Below are 21283 nucleotides of genomic sequence, written 5' to 3'. Positions count from 1 at the left end.
CTGTGGACTATTAAGGGAGAAGGAGTGGAGTAAGGGACAGACGCAGGTTCACGCGAGACTTGAACTGGGGGGAGGCGACGGGCGGAACCTGTCCCGACTCCCCATGGTAAAGGCCCACTGTTAAAAGCTGAAAAAGCCTCCAGTGGACGGTGCTCTGGGATGCCCACGGCAGCAGTGCCCATGGGGGGACCAACCACTTTCTACAGTGGTTTGGCGACCTGAGGGCCCTGGGAATACGGGCACAGGAGAGTCCCAGGAGAACGGCTTTGAGCAACTGCAGGTATAAAGGCCTAGCTAAGTAGCCGGACTACTGAGACACGTGACCTCACTTTTATCACAGACAGAACACATGGGACACAAACTAAAAGGAGTCCAACGTACCAAAGTACCATTCAACTTTCGTCTCTTTGCTTAACTCTACTTTTTCACACTAATAAGCACATAGGATTTGTATAGTATCTTTTAAGTGAAGCGAAATCCTTTAAAAACTTTGTTTCCCGAGACATCACAGAAAACACCAACAGCATAAAAAAGGAACTTCCAATTCCTCAATTTATGTCCTAAACCACAAGTCAACCCAAATATACCAGTAATGAAATCTCATTCCTAGAGTTTTTCTTGTCCTGACTGTTTCAGTTCTTACTTCACAACTAACATTTAAATGGGGCCTTCCGCAGAACTGGTCTACGGGGAGGCCGCGCGTCCTGCCCTTGCGTCCCTGGTTAACTGAAGAAGGATTCAAAGCAGCGACTGTTGAAACAGCAAGGGCCGCTGTGGTGGCACAGGGCAGAGCCTGCGACAGGAGGGGTCTAACTGTTTCTCTTATTTTTAGAATTTGGTGGTGGTGGTGGTAGGGGAATAAATCCAAAAAGCAATGTTTTCCATTTGGTAAACAGTCATTCTACAAAAGCATCTTACTTTTCTACACAAAAGAATTAAATCTCAACAGAAAGAAAAACACTTTCCAACACTTACTCTTTGGAATGGTCTCCTCCGAGAGACACCTCCTATTTGGATTCTTACCGTGGTCGCTGCCCCCCCCACCCCCCCACCCCCGCCCACTGTAACAACGCCCAGCACAGAGCTCAGTAGATACCTGCTGAGCGGTGGAAAGAGCCCACCCGACACACAGCAGACAGTCGTCATTTTTTTCAGAACAGCAGCCCTAAGCTCTCCTATTCCTTTTGCTCTTTCCGTCTTCCTTTCAGGCCCAGACACTGTTTTCCTCTGGCAAAGGGCTGTTTCAGCCACACAGCACGAACATGTAGCGCAGCTTCTAAAAGGCCTCAGACCTGCTAGCTGACCGTGACGTCAGCGGCAGGAGAGACCGCTAGGATCCAGGGCTCCGGCCCACCGACGTGACACTGCGGAGAGACACCCCGAGAGCAGGGTCGTTTTCACTGAATCTGGTCTTTAAAAAAGTGACTCCCGCAGCTGCAATTCTGTTCTCACCCAAAACATCCCACGTGACAGGAAGAGATGGTGTGGCCCCCATTCCCATCCTTGATCCCACCTGGTTAAACAGACAAGGTGAGCCTGCATGAGACCACGTAGCAGCTACGTCTGACGCCAGTCCAGAAAACAGATCCCGATCGTTTAAAAGTGATCAAATACAACAGGCAGCATTGAACATTTTTGAAGAATTTTTTAAAACTCACCTATGTGGAAAGTGTTTTCAAAACCGACTCACAAAATAATCAGTGCTGAAACCAAAGTGCAAACTCTTCTGGGGCAGGAGGAACGCATTTCCCTTAATCTCTGAGAGAGACATTCACGCTCACTCTCAGAACTCCAAAGCCAAGTTTCCAGCAGAGCTACACAAGAGTGCGGGAGAGTGTGCCCTGTCGGACAGACACACTGACTTCCGGCCATGGCCTTCACATCAAATTCTTGGTGTGAAGAAAGGCTTCCTTCCTAACCTGGATCACAAATGTCTAAGTTCCCCTACAGGGTAAGCATCATCCCCCCTCAGCCCATGCACTCGGCCCTGCGCCAAATCAGAGACGGTGACGTTTTCACGTAGTCACCTCGTTCCAGTATGAGTGGCCGTGCTTTGGTGCTTCTATGCTTTAACATCGAAAAAGGACGGAGGGGCCCAACTGCACACTCGCACAAGCCTTTTCCCACTTGGCACCCACTGAAATTCTCCCCCTCGCAAGCCGGTCAAACCGCATCATCACGAGGCCAGACTACTTTATTCAGGGTTCCCCAGACAGACAGACATCGCCGAACTTTGTGAGTGTGAGGACATTCGTACAAAGTAATAGTGAACAGGCAAGTGCCCTTGCAGGTGACCGCCCACTGTCCCCACATCATCTTGGAAGGAAAAAAAATAGTGTCACTTATCTGATAAAGCTCCAGGGAAATGATGCTTGTTCTGTATTTATCATTAAGTAAAAGATTAACTATGGAAAAGTAAAAAGTTCATTATTTAATTCACGGTAACCAAATACAAACCTAAAACGAAAATGCATAAATGAGACTCCTCCTTTACTCTGCATAACGACATTCAACGCTGGAAGGGTCTCTGCACTCTTTCTCTGTGTACTCTGGGAATTAACATTTCCAACTGGCTCACAAAACAAGTACTGTGGAAATCAGAGTATCAGTTCCTCTGGCAGATCTGTACACAGGAAGAAGTAGTTGTTTTTTTTAATTTTTATTTTAATTTCTTCCTTCATCTTGCCTCAAAAAAATGTTATTGCCTGCTTTTTTCTGATATTCTTCTCTTTCAGTACCCTAAACACAAAAACTATATGAGTATTATATAAATCAAATCATACATAAAAGTTAGATTACAAAGGTTGCTAGATATTTTTTAATTTTGCGCTAATTTTTATCTCTCTTAGAAATGTTTTCCGCATTAGGACATCCACATATACAGAAATGTTTCCATCTCTAACACTAAATGTACTTTATTTTTGAAAATTAGTACTCTGCACAGGACTATTTTTGGTCTATCATAACAGCTGATTGACCAGCACAGGTATTTATAGATAAATACTAATACTGTAGAAAACTAGCCAATGGATAGTATTTTTTATTTTCAAAGATTTTATTCATGTATTTTTAGAGAGAGGGGAAGGGAAGAAGAGAGAGAGAGAAACATCAATTTGTGTTTGCCTCTCACATGCCCCCAACTGGGGACCTGGCCTGCAACCCTGGCATGTGCCCTGACTGGGAATCGAACCAGCGACCCTTTGGTTCGCAGGCCAGCCCTCAGTTCCCTGAGCTACACCAACCAGGACTGGATAATATTTTTTCAATTAAAAGAATTCTAAAACCAAAATGAGGTATAGTTTTAAACACAATTCATATTTCATGAAAACAAGTGTTTATACTATAAAAATGTGAGCAAAATATGTCCCATATTTGATAAAATACATAAGAAATTTTACTGAGATTGAAGAAATCAGATGTACAACATGAAAAATATTGAAGTAAATGCTTGTATGTCAAAACTCATGATTTTTAAAAAAGTGAATCCATCTATTCGCGAAGTTAGTTAACCAAAGATTCAGTATCACATACATACAGAAACCTGTCAAACGAGAAATTCTATGGATGGCGTGGCGTCACAGTCAGGCACACACTAACATTTTCTCTGTAGAAAGCAGGAACAGTCTCTGGTGAGCGTCCATGTGGTTTTCTAGAATCTTGGGATCTAGTCAAACTCTACCCGGTCATACCCACCTGCACAGAGAAAGGCAGTGACAAGCAGGACCAGCCACAGAATCTGCGGGGCCTGGAGCCAAATGAAAATGCAGGGCCTCTTGCTCAAAACGTGTTAAGACTTTTGAAACAGCAACAGCAGAAGTGTGGGGCGCGTCTGACTGCAGGTCACACGCCCGGGAAACTGGGCCTCACAACGAGAACAGACACAGGGTCTGACAAGAGGCCCTGACCTGATACGATTCTAGGGCAGTGCCCGGCAGATGACAGGTGTCCGGTATGATTTGCCTGGAAATCCTAGGAGTTCAGTTCACAAAAAAGCCCAAGAACAAAGTGCCACCTCATCTAGCCAGAAAATTTAACTAATTTAATCACTATGACACTATTACACATCTGGAATCTATACCAAACGCTGACAGGCATCGAAAAAACAATGTGCATTGAATACATTTCATAATGTTAAATTAGAACACTAATTAAGTCCAGGCTGAGTGCTTCTCAGGCTGGGACCTTAAAGATACCTCTTTTCCCAGACTGATTCCTGTCTTCACAGAAGTGAACCAGGAGCCAAAGCTACGGAGTCTTTGCGGGAGTCACCGTGCGTTCTGGCTTCAACGGTGCTCGAACAGAACCCGGTGCTTGACCCGCACCCCCATCAGCTGCCCAGACCCATCCTTCTGCCACCAATTCGCAGTGCCCTCGCCCTCAGACAGCCCCAAGGCCCCCGCCACTGCTCCAGCACTGTGAAGCCACCTGTCCTCAGCCGCCTATCATGAAGACAGCATCCACCTGGCAGGTGCGGCAGAACTACCCCCAGGCCTCAGAGGCCACCAGCGACCGCCAGATCAGCCTGCAGCTCACTCGTCCTCCATCTACCAGCCCCTGCCTCACTACTTAGACCGTGATGATGGGGCTTTGAAGAACTTTGCCAAGTGTTTTCTTCGCCAATCTCTTAGGAGAGGGAACATGCTGAGAAACTGATGAAGCTGCAGAACCAAAGAGGTGGCCAAATCTTCCTCCAGGATATCAAGACACCAGACCGTGATGACTGGGAGAACAGGCTGAATGCAATGGAGTGCGTGACACACTTGGAAAAAAGTGTGGGTCACTCACTGCTGGACTTGCACTAACAGGCCACTGAAAAAATGACCGTCATTTGTGTGACTTCAGTGAGCTCACTGAAATCCATCTGGGTGAGCAGGTGAAATCCATCAAAGAACTGGGAGACCACGTAACCACCTCGAGCAGGTTGGGGCCCCTGCAGTGGGCACAGCAGGGCATCTCTCTGACAAGCACATCCTGGGAGACAGTGATGAGAGCTCAGCCTCGGGCTGCCTTCCCACAGCCGTGGGGCGGGATGGGGGTACTTCCCTGGTCACCAAAGCAGTATGTGCATGTCGGAGTGACCTTTACCCTTTCTGTAACTTGTACCAAATCATCCACTTATGTCTTTCATCTGTACCATTCCTTCAAATCAAGTAATTTGGCACAAAAAAAAAAAAAAAAGAAGAAGAAAAAGAAGAGACTAAAGCCATGGCAGCTGGTGAGCAGTTAACACAACAGCATACAATTCAGAGGTTCCCCATCCCCAGCCCCGCAGGAGAGGGCTTTGTAAGACAAAACAAGTGATCCGACTCTGAGCAGACTGGGTGGCCCGAGTTTTATTGGCTCTGACATGCAGCACAGTTCCCCCCACGGGGCTCTTCAGGTCCCTCTGCCCAGTTCCCTTCCTCTCAAACCTCCGCACTCCATCTTCACCATGAGGGCATTCCGGCCACCTGGTCTCTCCAGCTTTTAGAAAAAGGGAGGCGGAGACCTGACATCGGTAGCGGTGTGGCTTCATACAGGAGAGACATTAGGAAGTACAAGGAGCAGAGAGGGCTCCAACACCACCTTCCACACGGGCCAGGGTGCACTTGCTGCCTCAGCCAGGAAGCCACTGCCTTTTATGCTCCTGGCATGAATACCTCCAAGGGGTTTCTTAAAGGTTATATGGGCACCAACTAAAACTCTACTCATGGGGGTGGGCCTCATCCAACTGGCTGAAGTTCTGAATAAAACAAAAAGCCTGGCCTTTCCCTGAGTAAGGGTAAATTCTCTGGGCTGACTGCCCTCAAACGGGGCCGTGGTCTTCGTCCTGCCCCAGACTCAACTGCATGTAGGCTTGTCCTGGGTCTCCAGCCTGCCAGCCTCGGACCAGGTCCACACCACTGCTTTGCCCGGCTCTTCAACCTTCGGGCTTGAATCAGAACCACACCATGGCCCTCCTGGGTTTCCATAACCACATGAGCCAATTCTGATGATAAATCTCTTCTCCATACGTATAAAAAATTAAAAATTAAAAAAAAATAAAATTCTAATTACCTACAATTCAATCCTAGTCTGGAAAAAGAGAGCTAAGGTGCCCCCGAATCCACTCTGCCAGGGTGGCGCATCGGGCACTTCAGGTTCACTGCCACTAGGGGATTAACCGGAAGAGCCACGCCAGGCGGCAAGCACTCAAAACCCCATTTTACACGTCAGGAACCTGAGGCTTGGAAAGGCGGAGGATGCCCGGGGTCATCCAACTGGTTGGCCCAATTAAAGCCCAGCTATCTCTGACTGTGAACTACAACTCTGACAAGGTTTCTTTCAAGTGCCTACCTTAACCTAACTAATGCAACTTAAAGCAGCCATGGGAAAATAAAAAACTACTGCAAAATAAGAAATAAGAGTCACAAAAATACGCATTGTATCCAATTCATGACATTCAACAGGTAACTTTTGTGGGCCACTCCGTGCCAAGTCCTGTGCTAAGAGGTGGATAAAAACGGTGACCAAGAATAGTTAAGAGCTTATACTGCAACAGGAAACACACCAAGCAAACTGACCACTCCAGGGCAGCGTGGTTAGCATCAGGAGTCATTTTAATGAGAACTTTCTGTTCTTCCCACGTCTTGCCACCTCCTCCCCCTCCTCCAGCTCCTGCTGACTTGGAGAGGTCCAGGAGAGCCTGTGGTCACACATTTGGCTGGCCCTGCTCATCACAAAACCTTTCAGATCAGCAAGACCCCACCAGTATCGGAGGCTTCTCACCACCTCCAATCCCCCCCGGGTTCTCATGTTTTTACCGTCAACTCTAAAGAACACATGTCACACAGTTCACCCAGATGAAGAAGTAACTGAAACTTCCACCTCCACCACAGATTTTTCTCAATGTCAAGATCCTGATCATCTTTAAGGACCAATCAAAGGCTCCCAGACAGAGCCTTTCCCAGATTTCCCCAGTCGGAATTAGCTGCTCCATCAACTGCACTCCCTTTACTTAAATACCTGTATTAACACCTGAACTCTAACTGTGTTCCTGTCTCCCCAATGGAGTACAAGCAGGACGAAGGCAAGGACCAGGTCTTACTCAGTTCAACACGGAATCCCCACACATGTAACCCTCAATACCAGCAGAGAGCAAGTATCCCACGTATATTTACTGAAATTAAACAAACAGAATTCATGATATTCAGGTCTTTTACCACATATACACATATATTTACCACTCAGGTGTATATTTACTTAGTGTTTTTCCTTATGTTTATTCCCAGGTATTTCATTTTTCTAAAGTATATTTTATTGATCATGCTATTACAGTTGTCCCATTTTTTTCCTCCCTTTTATTCCCCTCTGCCCTGCACCCCCCTACCTACCAACATTCTCCCCCCTCAGTTCATGTCCATGGGAGCTACATATAAGTTCTTTGGTTTCTCCATTTCCCATACTATTCCTAACATCCCCCTGTGTATTTTGTACCTACCATTTATGCTTCTTATTCCCTGTACCTCTTCCCTCCATTCTCCCCCTGTTCTCCCCGCTTCTTCTCTCCCTCCCCACTGATAACCCTCCATGTGATCTCTATTTCTGTGATTCTGTTCCTGTTCTAGTTGTTCGCTTAAGTTTGTTTTTGGGTTTTTTTAGATTCAGTTTTTGTTTTGTTTTGTTTTTTAAAGAGTTTATTTATTGATCTTCAGAGGGGTAGGGAAGGAGAGAGGGAGAGAAACATCAATGTGTGGTTGCCTCTCACATATCCCCCCATTGGGAACTGGCCTGCAACCCAGGCATGTGCCCTGACTGGGAATCAAACCAGCGACCCTTCGGCCCACAGGCCCATGCTCAATCCACTAAGCTATACCAGCCAGGGCAGGTTCAGTTTTGATAGTTTTGAGTTTGTTATTTTACTGTTCATATTTTTTCTTCTATAAGTCCCTTTAACATTTCATATAATAAGGGCTTGGTGATGATGAACTCCTTTAACTTGACCGTATCTGGGAAGCATTTTATCTGCCCTTTCATTCTAAATGATAGCTTTGCTGGGTAGAGTAATCTTGGATGTAGGTCCTTGTCTTTCATGACTTGGAATACTTCTTTCCAGCCCCTTTGCCTGCAAGTTTTCTTTTGAGAAATCAGCTGACAGTCTTGTGGGAACTCCTTTGTAGGTTACTGCTCCTTTCCTCCTGCTGCTTTTAAGGTTCTCTCCTAAAAAAAAAAAAAAAAGATTCTCTCCTTATCTTTAATCTTGAGTAATGTAATTATGATATGCCTTGGTGTGTGCTTCCTTTGATCCAACTTCTTTGCGACTTTCTGAGCTTCCTAGACTTCCTAGAAGTCTATTTCCTTTGCCAGATTGGGGAAGTTCTCCTTCATCATTTTTTCAAATAAATTTTCCACTTTTTGCTTTTCCTCTTCTCCTTCTGGTACCCCTATGGTTCGGATGTTAGAGTGTTTAAAGTTGTCCTGGAGGTTCCTAAGCCTCTTCTCATTCTTTTGAATTCTTGTTTCTTCATTCTGTTCTGACTGAATGTTTATTTCTTCCTTCTGGTCCAAATCTTTGATTTGAGTCCTTGTTTCCTTCCCGACACTGTTGGTTCCCTGCACATTTTCCTTTATTTCACTTTGCATAGCCTTCACTTCTTCCTCTATTTTGCGAACACACTCAACCATTTCTGTGAGCATCCTGATTACCAGTGTTTTGAACTCTGCATCTGATAGGTTGGCTATCTCCTCAATTCATCACTTAGTTGTACTTTTTGTGGAGCTTTGATCTGTTCTTTCATTTGGGCCACATTTCTTTGTCTAGGCACAGCTGTAAGGGGCGGAGCCTTAGGTATTCACCAGGCCAGGGCAACCCACGTGGCTGTGTTGTGGCACTGTCTGTGGGGGAGGGGTCAGAGAGGGAACAATGGCGCTTACTCAGCTCTGGGACAGCTTTCAGTCACTTCTTCCACTACCCACAAGCAAATTGGGCCCTTCCGGTGATGATTCCAGGGAGGATAAGTTTGTGTACATTCTAGGACCCTGTAGGTCTGTCTAACAAACTCTTCTGTGAGGTTGAGAGTTTCTCCCACCACCACAACCCCCACAGGTTTTTATAGCCAGAGGTTTTTGAGGCTTTCTTTTCCTACATTGGAACCCTGGGTTGCGTGGTCTGTCTCGCTCCCTAGTTGTTCCTTCCAGTTTATCTGCATGCAAATGTGGGACCACTTGCTCTGCCAGCCGCTGCCTTGCCTGGTCCACCAGCCACCACCTGCCTGGTGTCCTCTCTGCCCTGGCTGTCCTTCTCCGCCCCTCCAACCAGTCTGGATGAATGTTTCTTCTTTAACTCCTTGGTTGTCGGACTTCCATACAGTTCAACTTTCTGGTAGTTCTGGTTATTTTTTGTTTTTAAATTTGTTGTTGTTCTCCTTTTGGTTGTGCGAGGAGGCAAAGTATGTCTACCTATGCCTCCACCTTGGCGGGAAGTTCCCCGTTATTTTGTTTCCTAAAGCTCTAAAAAATAACTATAATATCATCCAGGGTGCCCCAGATCACGGATTATAGTTCAAAATGTGCATTTGGAATTCTACAGGCACAAAATATCCTGCTAGGAATAATATACAAATCCATCTCTACACCTTTATATCCTACGTCTGGGAAAGAGAGGAACTGAGTAAACACTGAATAAATATTTACTGAATAAAGAAATCAGTGATAATAAGGAATGGTAAAAGATAAATTTTTAAAGGATATGCTCACCAAACATTTTCTTCTCGCTCCTTAAACCCATGGCTTCCACCATCCTCGGATGGCTCCCCAGTATATCCCTGGAGCCTGCGCCTCACTCCTGAGCTATCTACTCTCTCCTCCCATTCTCTCTTGAACCTATTCCTGTCAGCAATGGAACTGAACTTGTCAAGGGACCTCCAGGTTGCCAAATCCCATTGTCAAGCCTGATCCTTCTCTAATTTACTTTACTGAAATTCAACAGAACTGAACACTCCCCTCCATCATAAAACACTTTCTTCTTCCCCTGGATGCCAAGACTCCAGTTCTCTTGACTTCCCTCCTACCTCAGTGGCTGCCCTCATCAGTCTCCTTTTCTAGCCCTTTCCAGAAATCTTTTCCTCTTTATCTCCCTACCTCTAAGTGCTGGAGTGGCTGGAGGCTCAGATGTCCTTCTTGAATGGCAAACCCAACGTATACCCAACAGCCTCCTTGACATCTTGACATGGATAAGTAACAAGCAATAAAGTCACAATACGATCAAAACAGATAATTTCTCCCTCCAAACCTTGTCTTTCAATTTTCCCCATCTCAGTACATGATAACGTTATTTTTCAAGATGGTTAGGCTAAAGCTCTTGGTATCACTGTGGTTTAAGGACAGCTAGTTGCCTCCTAATATACATTAAGCTACCCCTGCATTTGGTTGTGGCCATGTGACTAAGTTCTGGCCAAGGAGATGTAAGCAAGTCCTTAAGGGATGGGAACATGCCCTCCCCTTCCCCTTTGCCCTCTTCCTGAAGACTAGAATGCACCTGGGGTTGTAGGAGCTGCAGTAGCCACCTCGAACAATCCTGATGTCTCAACCGAGGACGATGGAGCACAAAACAGAATGAGTCTGACTCCCCAATAACCACAGAATTACTAAACCAGCTCTCAACACCTGTCCAAATTTTTACTGAGAACAAACTTAGTGAGAACTTCAACAGCATAAAAAAGGACAAGGAAACCATAAAAAAATAACCATTCAGAATGAAGGACACACTAACTGAAATGAAAAATCATTTACAGGGAATCAACAGTACAGTGGATGAAGCTGAGAATCAAATCAGCAATTTGGAATATAAGGCAGCTAAAAACACCCAATCAGAACAGCAAAAACAAAAATAATCCAAAAACTGAGGCTAGTGTAAGGAGCCTCTGAGGCAACCTCAAGCATACCAACATTCGCATCAGGAAGGTGCCAGAAGGAGAAGAGAGAGCAAGAAATTGAAAATCTACTTGAGAAAATAATGACAAAAAACTTCCCTAACTTGATGAAGGAAATAGACGTACAAATCAAGGAAGCACAGAGTCCCAAACAAGATGAACTGAAATAGGCCAAGACACATCATAATTAAATGCAAAGGGTTAAAGATAGAGAGAATCCTAAAAGCAGCAAGAGAAAAGCAGTTAGCTACCTACAAGGGAGCTCCCATAAGACTGTCAGTTGATTTCTCAACAGAAACGTTGTAGGCCAGAAGGGACTGGCAAGAAATAGTCGAAGTGATGAAAAGCAAAGACCTACAACCAAGATTACTCTACCCAGCAAAGCTATCATTTAGGCTCCAAGGACATACAAAGAGCTTCCCAGACAAGAAAAAGCTAAACCAGTGTTCATGAAATGTTAAAGGGTCTTCATTAAGAAGATAAACGATCAAAGATATGAACAATAAAATGGCAACACGTATCAATCAACAACTGCATCTGAAAAACAAAATAAACAGGTAGAACAGAAATAGACTCAGAGATACAGAGAACATTCTGACGGTTGCCAGATGGGAGGGGGTTGGGGGGACGAGTGAGAAAGGTGAAGGGATGAGGAGGTACAAATCGGTCGTTACAGAAGTCATGGGGAATACAGCCAATAATATTATAATAACTATATATGGTGTCGGATGGATACGAGATTTAGCGGGATGATCGCTTAGCAGGTTATATAATGTCTAATTACTGGGGTGCACACCTGAAACTAATATAATACTGCATGTCAACTGTAATCGAAAAATAAAAAATGATTTAAATTTTAAAAAAAAGCAAGCTTTTATCTAGTTAAAACCATTATTATGCTGGCCCTCTCTGCTGCGGCAGCCAAACCAATATCCCAAGCATATAGAATTTGGAAGCTGGAAGTAATCAACCTTAATGAATTTACATGTGGCAATGGCCGAGGGATCCACGTGGGCTCAGATGTTATAGGAGGTGATCCTTGTTAGGCCACAGCAAAACATTTGGGAAATCCTGTGACACCCTAGAAAACAGCCTGCATGCCAACACACCTGTAATTCTAGGGGAACTGGTCGAACAGTTCAGAATTTGGGTGCTTACTGGCTTCTTGCCACTTTGAAGCAGAAAGTTAGTCCCACAAGACTGAGACAGACTCAAGCTACAGCTTGCCGATCGCATGCAGAGATAAAAGGGAATACAGATGTGCCTGCGGCATGTCCATGGTCTCTGCTCTACGTTTACTCAGAGCCTAGTAATTTGGGGCTAAGTAGGGTTGAAAAGCCAACTCCTACACAGTATCCAGCAGGAAACAAGCTAGAGAAACTGTTCAGCCCAGGAAGGGGATACTTTCCAATGATGTGGCCCCAGAGGAAAACAGACACTGAAAAACTACCACAGAGGGCAAGGGACAAGGGAGTCCCTCCAGAGCCAGAGAGCAGAGCAGAGCTGCCAACCAGGCTGAGTCAGGAACTCCCACCCCTGCCGGGCCAGGGAGCCCACAACGAAGCCTGGCAGGAGCTGACAAGGGCTGTGGACCATGAGGGGTCCCTACACCCACGCTTCCCTTTTCCAAATGGGGGTTTTTATCTCCATCGCCCTTGTCCTACTCCACCACAGTGCACAGTGAGGAGGCAGTCAGCGGATAACTTGTATTTTAACCCAAGGGTTCCTGGACTGTATGGGGAGGGCAAAAGTAGGGTTACAGTTGTGAATATGTGAAACACAGAGCTCATTCTTGCATTATTATTGATTATTGTGTTCCTTATTTGTATTACAACTGTAAACCTTTTCCGCCCAGTCCTGTGTATCACCCAGAGATCCTAGACTCTGCAGTCAGCTGAGGGTTGTCTCTTTTGGGAAGGTGCAGGGTGTGTTTCACATTTGGGAAGAAGGTTTAGAAAGAAAGGCCTACACTGTTCTCCCCTTCAAACATAAGGGAACTTTTAGCAGAACATATGGCGGCCCAGGAAAAACTGTATTTCTCAGCTTCCTGGCAAGTAGCCGTGGCCATGTGACTTAGGTCTGGCCAGCGGGAGGTGGGCAGAAGTGATCCGTGCGACTTCCGACTGTGCCACCAGACTCAGAGAAGGAGCATGACTCCTCCTTCCACTCTCCTCCCCTCCCTCCGGTTTCCATGCAGACATACATGGGTTGATGGGTGGAAGCCACGTGTCAGGAAAGTTGGGACGCTAAGACAGAAGGCGCCTGGCCCCCTAATGAGCCCAGTGCTGCCATGGTAGCCCCAGCCTCCTACCAAGACTTCTATTTAGAAAGAAATCAACATCTATCTAGTTTAGGCAGCTGCACCTTCACGTCTCTCTGGTGCACTGGTCCTCCCAATGATGTCTCAACTCACATGGCCGTGCTTGACAGTCTTTCACACCCCATATCCACCCCATCCCCCAATCCCACTGGCTCTACCCACAGAACACCTGGCCACCTACTCTCTGACCCTTCCTCCCCTTCTCCACCACAGACCCTGCTCCTGTAGTGGCCTCCTAAGCTTTCTCTCTGCTCTCACTCTTGCCCCCTTTATTTATTCTTACTACAATAACCAGAAGGATTCTTTTAAAACACAAATAAGAATGTAAGCCCCACGAAAGCAGGGACTTTCACCTGTGTGCTCACTGTTACATCCTCATGGTCCAGAGCAATGCAGGGCATATATTCTATTTCACCAAATGTAACATGTCACTGATTGCAAGCTGCCCCATTATTTCTGCACCACCAAAGAAAAGCATTCTGCCCACTGGACCACAACAAAATGTCCTAACGACAGACCGAGATGGAGCAGTAATCAGCACACCAGTCTCTCGCTGCTCTGAAATGTCTTTCTGAGGAATGTGGAGTGTCTTTGACCTTCACCTGGACCATGTGGGTATGAAAGGCAATCCTTCTAACTGTATGTTCAATTTCAGAGTGCGACACAGCCTCACAGACTTGGGGAGTTCTGCCTGCCCAAAGCTCCCTAAGTGAACTCGGTTGTCGCTCTGCAATAAAGTGTGAAACGACAGTCATTCCTCCAAGGAGGAACATTTTCTCCACTCACATCGAATTGATGCCTCCCTGCTCTACCCATTCCTCTCTGTATACAGAGTAGCATTTGCTTTCATGGCTGGTCAAGGCACGACTTGTTCGAAAACATTTAGAATGGCAACTAAACTAAACATACATACCACTCAGCTGAATGGGCAATGATATGAACAGGTATGACCAGGTTAGCACATAAACAGGAAGTGACAACTGTGTCACAAACGCCACCTGGCCAATGGCGATTACACCATTCTAGGAAGCATCCCAATTTTAAAGATGTTGAAATGTGAAAACAAAATAGGGGAGATGTTTCAGAATTGAATGACACCCAGTTATAAGAACTTGGTATATTTTTGCTTAAAAAAAAAAAAAGAAAAAATGAGTAACTTCATCTGCTGCCGCTGTGCCCTTGCTCCGCGGGCTCCAGCCACAATCGGCCTCCTCGCTGTTCCTGGAGCCGATCGAGGACGCACCCCTGGTTCCTGCTGCTCCTTGCACCTGGGAACACTGTTCTCCCAGATGGCTCTCTGTCGTCTTTAAATTTCTGTTCAAAAGCCACCTCCTAAAACTGCATATACTCCACACACCCCAGTGCTTTCCATTCCTCTGGCCTACTTTATTTTTCTTCATAGTGCTTGTCACCAAGTGGCATCTCAGGTGTACAGCCTACATCTGCTTATCATGTCTCCTCTGACGGGGACAAAGCCCCATGCAAGCAGGGGTCAGGTGATGTCTGAAACGCAGCAAGTAAGCAGTAAACATCCTTGAGCAGGCTGCTCACAGGGGGACACCTCCACCTCGTGCCCTGTAAGTACCTTGTGAAAAACTGCACTCTGCACCGAGCGAAGGCCTGACGACCCACGGGCCCTGGTCAGAAGTCTGTCTTCTTTCCCTATGACAGTGGAAGGCTCTCTGATGAATTCTGCTCTTAGCAATAACCAGGGCTTCCACTTCCCATCTCCAAAGGAACCAAAAACTGCTGCAGCCCTGGCCTGGTGCCTCAGTGGGTTGGAGTGTCATCCCTTACACCAAAAGGTTGCGGGTCTGATTCCTGGTCAGGGCACACACCTAGGTTGCGGGTTAGATCCCCAGTTGGGCCGTGTACGGGAGGCAACTGATCCATGTTTCTCTCTCCCTCTCTCCCTTCCTCTCTCTCTGAAACTCATAAACATATCCTCAGGTGACGATTTTTAAAAAAATGCTGGAAACAGTACAACTTGCTCGGGTTATTTCTATTTTGGAGGTAGTTTAGTAAAGGGATTAAGAACTCTGGAACCAATCTCTGCATTAGCATCCAGGTTCTACTGCTGACCAGCGTGTCCCTTTCAGCAAATTACCATACTTAATTTCTAATAGCCTCAGCTTTCTTATCTGTAAAATGTGGATAATAATACCAACCTTACTGTGCAAGACAAGTGCTTAGCACATATTAAGAGCTCAATAAACGCTGACTGATAATCATTGTCATTCTCCATCTCTGGGCTAAAATGGACAAAAGGAGTAGAGAAGGGCCCTGGGAAGCTATACTCCTACAGGCTTGAAGAAGAATCGTGGTTATAAAGTGGTGGTAGTAACTATTTACTGAGAAAAAGTGAGCTTAGGTTCTGAGACCTGTCACAAAGAAGGAAAAGGTCAAAAAGCCCTCGCTGGTGTGGCTTAGTGGATTGAGCATCAGCCTGCGAACAGAAAGGTTGCTGGTTTGATTCCCAGTGAGGGCACAAGCCTGGGATGTGGGCTGGGTCCCCAGTCAGGGTACGTGCCAAGAGGCCACCTATGGATTTATCTCCTGCACTCAATGTTTCTCTCACTCTCTCCTTCCCTCTCTCTAAAAATAAATAAATAAAATCTAAGAAAGGTATGGAGGGAGGGAGGGAGGGAGGAAAGACGGAAGGAAAGGAGGATCAAAAAGACGAAGATGTTAGCCTAGGAAGGCGAGGGGTGGGGCTTTCCATGTTGGCCCATCTTTCAGTGGTCCAAACAAACTCATCTGAGTTCTCCAAAATCCACTCCTTGTCTGCAATTCCTGATTCCTCCCCCAATCCATCCTTCTCCCAAGCTGGAAACCAAGGAGTCAATTTTTTTTTACTTCTTCCCTGTCCCCACCTCCTTCATATCTAACTGATCATTCGAAGTGGGTTAACTTAGACCCTGGATATTTCTGATGTCTGCTCTCCTCCATTCCTACTGCCTCACCCCTGGAGAACAATAGCAGCCTCCTAACTGGCCTCCCGGCCTGCAGCCACCTTCTTCCTAATCCACCTTCTACACCCTTGCCAACCATCTTTCGAATCTCTTAGGACCCCTCAAAGACTCCCTACAGTCTTACTGAGAAAGCTCGAACTCCTAGGCATTTCTGAAAACCCGCCAAGACCTGCCTTCCACTGGCAAAATCCTATCTCTGGCCCCACTACTTCTAGCTCTTTCTTGAGCTCCCCAGTGTCACAGCCAGTTCCAAGAGCCCTTCCCCTGGCAACTACTGCTCAGCATAAACATCATTTTTTTCTTCTAAGTCTCCACTAAGACATGGTCCCTTCTTTTTTTTTTTTTTAAATGTCTTGTGCATACCTCCACAATAACACTAAGCACCCTATACTGTTATTGTAGGACTCCTGTCTTTCTCTATATAGAATCCTCCCCCAATTAAATTAACATTTCTTTATGAAAAAGGACTGTCTTTCTCTTAACCTACCTAACACATTGCTGGGAATATACAGCAGCTTTTTAAAAAAATGTTTGTTGAGTGAATAATTCTGGAAGGGCGAGAGTCAATACCAAAAAAAGACAGTAAGTTGGATCATATCATGAATGCATTCATGAAAAACAACACTTCTACAGAAAAACTATGCAGATCAAGCATGCATGTTAGTAGGATATTTATATAGAAGCTGGGATGAATTTATTGCCAGTTGTTAAGCTGTAAAAAGTGGTAAAAGAGCTCTTAGATTTGGAACGCTGGGTTTGAATTCCAACTCTATCGCTTCTCAGCCAGGTCACTTTGGACAAACGACTTAACCTAAATCGCAGTTGCCTCACCTATAAAATAAGGGAAAGTGAAGGTCCTCCTTGATGGCACTGTTTTATCAAATGAGACAACGGTTATGAAGTGCCTGGCACAAACAGCAGCCTCCTGAAGCTGTTAATAAGGTCGGTCCCTTCACACTTAAGGAATAGACTAAAAAGCCCAAGGTCAGGCATTCTACATTTGAGAGAGAAGGCTTAATACTCTTCTAAAACCTTGACCACACCCTAAGTCCCAGCCAGCCATCTTGAAGATGAACTAGGTCATAAAGATTTAGCAAAAAAATAGCAAATCATTCCAATGCAATCTCATCACTACAGCTGAAAACCAATTTTAAAATACCTGCCCTACTCACAGCATCATTACATGAAAAACAACACACAGCAGGGCACAGATGAAGATAATGTAAATAATGGCGCTGTGGAATGTAGGTTCGTGAGGAGAGTGATCTTAGTCATGGATCTGCCCTGTAGAGCAATGGACTCCCCGCCACGGGCTACCCACATAACAAACAGCAATGAAGTTAACAAAGTACTCAGAACACACAAAAGGAAAGTGTAAGAACTCAAGGAACATGTATAAAGGACCCATGGACAAAGCCACAGAGGGGTAGAATCGAGGGTAGGAGGTGGGGATGGGTGGGGTGAGGGGGAAGGCTGGGGGGGAAATGGAGACAACTGTACTTGAACAACAGGTTTTTTTAAAAGCAAAGAAACGAAAAAAAAAGGGGGGGGGGGTGGAGAAGAGTAGAAAAACTCAAGGTGATCTATGAGAGAAACCAGAAAGTGCCAGAATGTAAAACCTTCTAGAGCTACTAGACTGGTTATACCAGCCTCTATTTTTCATGGACTGTATTCTCATACATTTTCATTTTATTAAAATATGAAACTCTGCCTTACCTAATTTCCTACTGAAAGACCACTGTTTTGCCTATTTTCACCCTATGATGTATGTTTGAATTTTTAGTAACATAAGTGTATTATTTTCTAACCAAATGAATGTCACCTACCATATCTGTGACAAAAGTTTCCACCAATAGGGTAGCAATGCAAAGGCAACAGCCTTGGAAATGTCCCTGTTGAGAACTGCTCGCCTAAGCCCAGAATTAAAGAAAATGGATTGGAAAGAAAAAAAAATCTTAAGAGCTTTTTGGAAAAAAAAAAAACAACCCCACAAAAAACTGTTCTAAGTAGCTGAGAATAAAATGACCAGTTATATCTGTTGAGCGTAATTTTATATTGATCTTCTATTAGTGAATTAAATTTTAACATTTATTTTGATATTCTGTTGACCTTGAAAAATGTTTTTCTATCTCCTCCACAACGATTACATTTGTCCTTATATGGTCACAAAAAAGTCAGACCTTCCTCAAGGACTGGATAAAGTGAAGAGCCACAGTTCAAATACACGGTATCTTTAACTGGTCTGTGATTTCCTGGTTTGAAAATAATTTCTTGGTGAACACTCAAGTATGTAAAAACTTCTAAACCAGAGACAATTTAGAGAACATCAAGGAAAAAAATAAGGACTACTAAAAAACATAAACTCTTTGCTTTAAGAGAAATTACTATCAGAATAGTAAAGAAAAGGGGGGAAGGGCAACACTTTTAAAAACTACATAAAACAAAGTGCTTCTAAGGGTTAGATAGCTCCTACCTGTTAAAAGAAACTGTTCGATATTATTCTAATTTAAGATCACATTCCTGATGTATTTGAGAGAACCAAGTCAGTAACACAGATGGGCAATTCTAACTTCCCAAACACCCAAGTATCACAATCGACAAAATGATCTGCTTCCTTTCCTACCTGACCCTTAACCCACCACTTGCATGCCCCATCCCCAGAGAATTTTAGTCCCAAAGTAAACATATTGACTACTCTGTAGCTAGAACTGAAGCATGGGAGTTTTACAGGACAACCAAGCTGATGGGTGACTACTTCCACAATACTGCAGGCAAGTATTATACCAACCAGTGGAAGAAATGAGGAGGGAGGTTGAAGAGAGTGAGGCCAGCAGGGGTCCTAAGAGGGAAGCTCCCAATTTGTAAAAAGGAAGGGAAGAGTCAGTAGAATCACAAGAAATTCCCTGTACCCTAAGTGCCACTGTTTTTATGACAATCTTATTAAATAAACTGTAAAACATAAAGAAAGAGATCTCTAAGATTCCCTTCAGAAACATAACGAGGGCAGTTTACAAAACCATTTGCTTCCATTTGCTTCCATTTGCTTACTGCTCCGTGTCTGCTACAGCAAAACACAAGTTTGAAAGGGACAAAAACTAGAAAAAGGCTGAATTAAAGAGAAGTATGCCAGAAGTCAGTGGTGGTCTGTTAAGTGACTAGAATTTAACTGGAATTCACTAGGCTATTGAGAAGGTACTATTTTGTTAAATATCAAAGTATCTGTCTGCAGGCCACCCCCAAAGACAAACGTATGTTTAATCAACTTACACAATGACACAGCCACACATACTTGGGTTTTCAAACACTACCCTTAAAAAATACACCCATACATTCTGATTTCACCCAAAATTATTTTAAATCTCTGCAGTAAGACGCGAGCGCACACACACACATTTAACTTGATGTAAATCTAGCCCTTCGTTCTTAAATACCCTGAAAAAAGAATGAACGGCTCGATATGCTCTCTTCTTCAGACCCTAAAAGGAGACTCGAAAAGAAGCAAATGGAGTTGAGAATGAGGGGGAAAAAAGGCAAGAAATAAAGGCGAATACAACCGGAGACCCTCTCAGGGACTCGTTTTATTCTTGGAAAATGTCATCTCCCCCCAAGCCCAACGACCACTCTCCACTGGCGCAATACCCTCCCTGTCCAAAGCGCCAAAGAGTTGCCAAGTAATCTCCAAAGGTGTCCCCCAGCCTCCTCACCTCATCAGCGCTCAGCTCCTCCATCGCTTTCCTCTTAATGGTGAAAGGCGTTAGGGAGAGATCCTTCTGTTCTTGAGACCAGGGCGGGAGGAGAGTGGACGGTGTCTGTAGGGCTGTCTGGTCCCCCGAATGGGGGAGGTTTCAGAATTGCATAGTCAGAGGTTAAAAAATAAGAAGACGAGGCACTGAACTGCCTTGGCGTCGGTCACTCCAATCGCCCCACAGACTCCTACAGCTGCTGGTACCCTGAGCAGCCTCCTTTGGCCGCCACTGCTGCTGCTACAGGGTTACCTTAAGGCGCCACTGACTACCCTCTGCCTCCCAGGTTACCCAGACTAAGCAGGAGCTCCAGCTCGCCTCGTGCCCCAAGCCTGGAGTGCCTTCGTAGTGGTGGCGGCGCGTCAGCTGCGCTTCCTCCAGCAGATCCTGCTCTCCTTCCTACCCTTTATCCCCGGCGGGAACTGTTCGACTGCAGAGTGGACGCCCCGAGGTAGGGCGACCCCACAGCCGCCCAGGCAGAGAGCCCAGCACAGAAGGGGCAAGCCCCTCCCCTCCCAAAGCAGGCCGGCCACGCCCCGCCTCCACGCCGGAGCCCGGGCAGGGGGGGAGGAGGAGGACCAGGCTCGCGATGCTCCGGCAGAAAGAGTAAATCCTCCTTCCCCTCCACCCCTACTCTAATCCCCTCGCCCCAGCAAGTATTATTCATCAAAACAACAGGGCGGCCATCTTTGAAAGGGATCACGTGATCCCCGCCAGAGAGGCGGGGCTTCTGTCCCCAAGGCCATGCAGCCAATAAGCCGCGGGCTTCGCACCGCCGATTTCCTCACGCCTGCGTCTCCTCTAGCCGCCGCACCACCCCCTTCCCAGCAGGAGTGCGCGGCGGGGGGAGGGGCGAGGGGGCTGCGGGCGGGCGAGCGGGCTGGGCGCGGGGCGGCGCGGTGCCATGGTGACGGCGCCGGGAGACCCGCTCGGTGGGCTGGATCTAGGTGGGCTGGCGCTAGGGCCGCGCTGGCAGGCGAGGGCGGAGGCCACTAGGCGCAGCGCCCGCACCGACGTTGGGAGGCTTGGCCAGGAGTGGTTCCCGTCCGCGACCCGGCTCCCTAGCGCCACCGTCGTTCCCAGACGCTTGCTTTTTAGAGGCTCCCAATCGCCTCGAGTATCCACGATGCAGCCGAAAAGAAGTTTAGAGAAAACTGAGAACGCCTCCTTTTGTGGGCCCAGCGTTCTCTAACATACGGACCGCTCACATCTGAAAACGCCTTTCTCTTCCTCTGCAAAGAAAGCCTATTGGGAAGAGAACTCTAACACAAGTAGAACTTCATTTCATGTTACTTCGGAAAGGGAGTTTCTGATTTGATTTCTTTTAAAGTGTGTGTCCAAACTGATGATAAAACATGA

At 45.9% G+C, this 21283-nt stretch overlaps 1 protein-coding gene across 2 annotated transcripts in view; it reads right to left on the bottom strand.

Annotated features, from left to right (window-relative positions):
* UBE4B (ubiquitination factor E4B) overlaps window positions 1-20629 on the bottom strand; it is a 98477-nt gene extending 77848 nt beyond the window's left edge. For both annotated transcript variants that reach the window (XM_053919946.2, XM_024554209.4), the window contains exon 1: window positions 19886-20629. In XM_053919946.2, coding sequence (XP_053775921.1) covers window positions 19886-19909 — 24 coding nt within the window. In that variant the 5' untranslated portion in view covers window positions 19910-20629. The remainder of the gene's footprint in view (window positions 1-19885) is intronic.
* Between the last annotated feature and the right edge of the window lie 654 nt (window positions 20630-21283).

The sequence above is a fragment of the Desmodus rotundus genome, chromosome 3 (genome assembly GCF_022682495.2).
Source record: "Desmodus rotundus isolate HL8 chromosome 3, HLdesRot8A.1, whole genome shotgun sequence".
NCBI lineage: Eukaryota > Metazoa > Chordata > Mammalia > Chiroptera > Phyllostomidae > Desmodus > Desmodus rotundus.
Note: the sequence above shows the minus strand (reverse complement) of the source record. Positions and strands in the feature narration are given on the sequence as shown.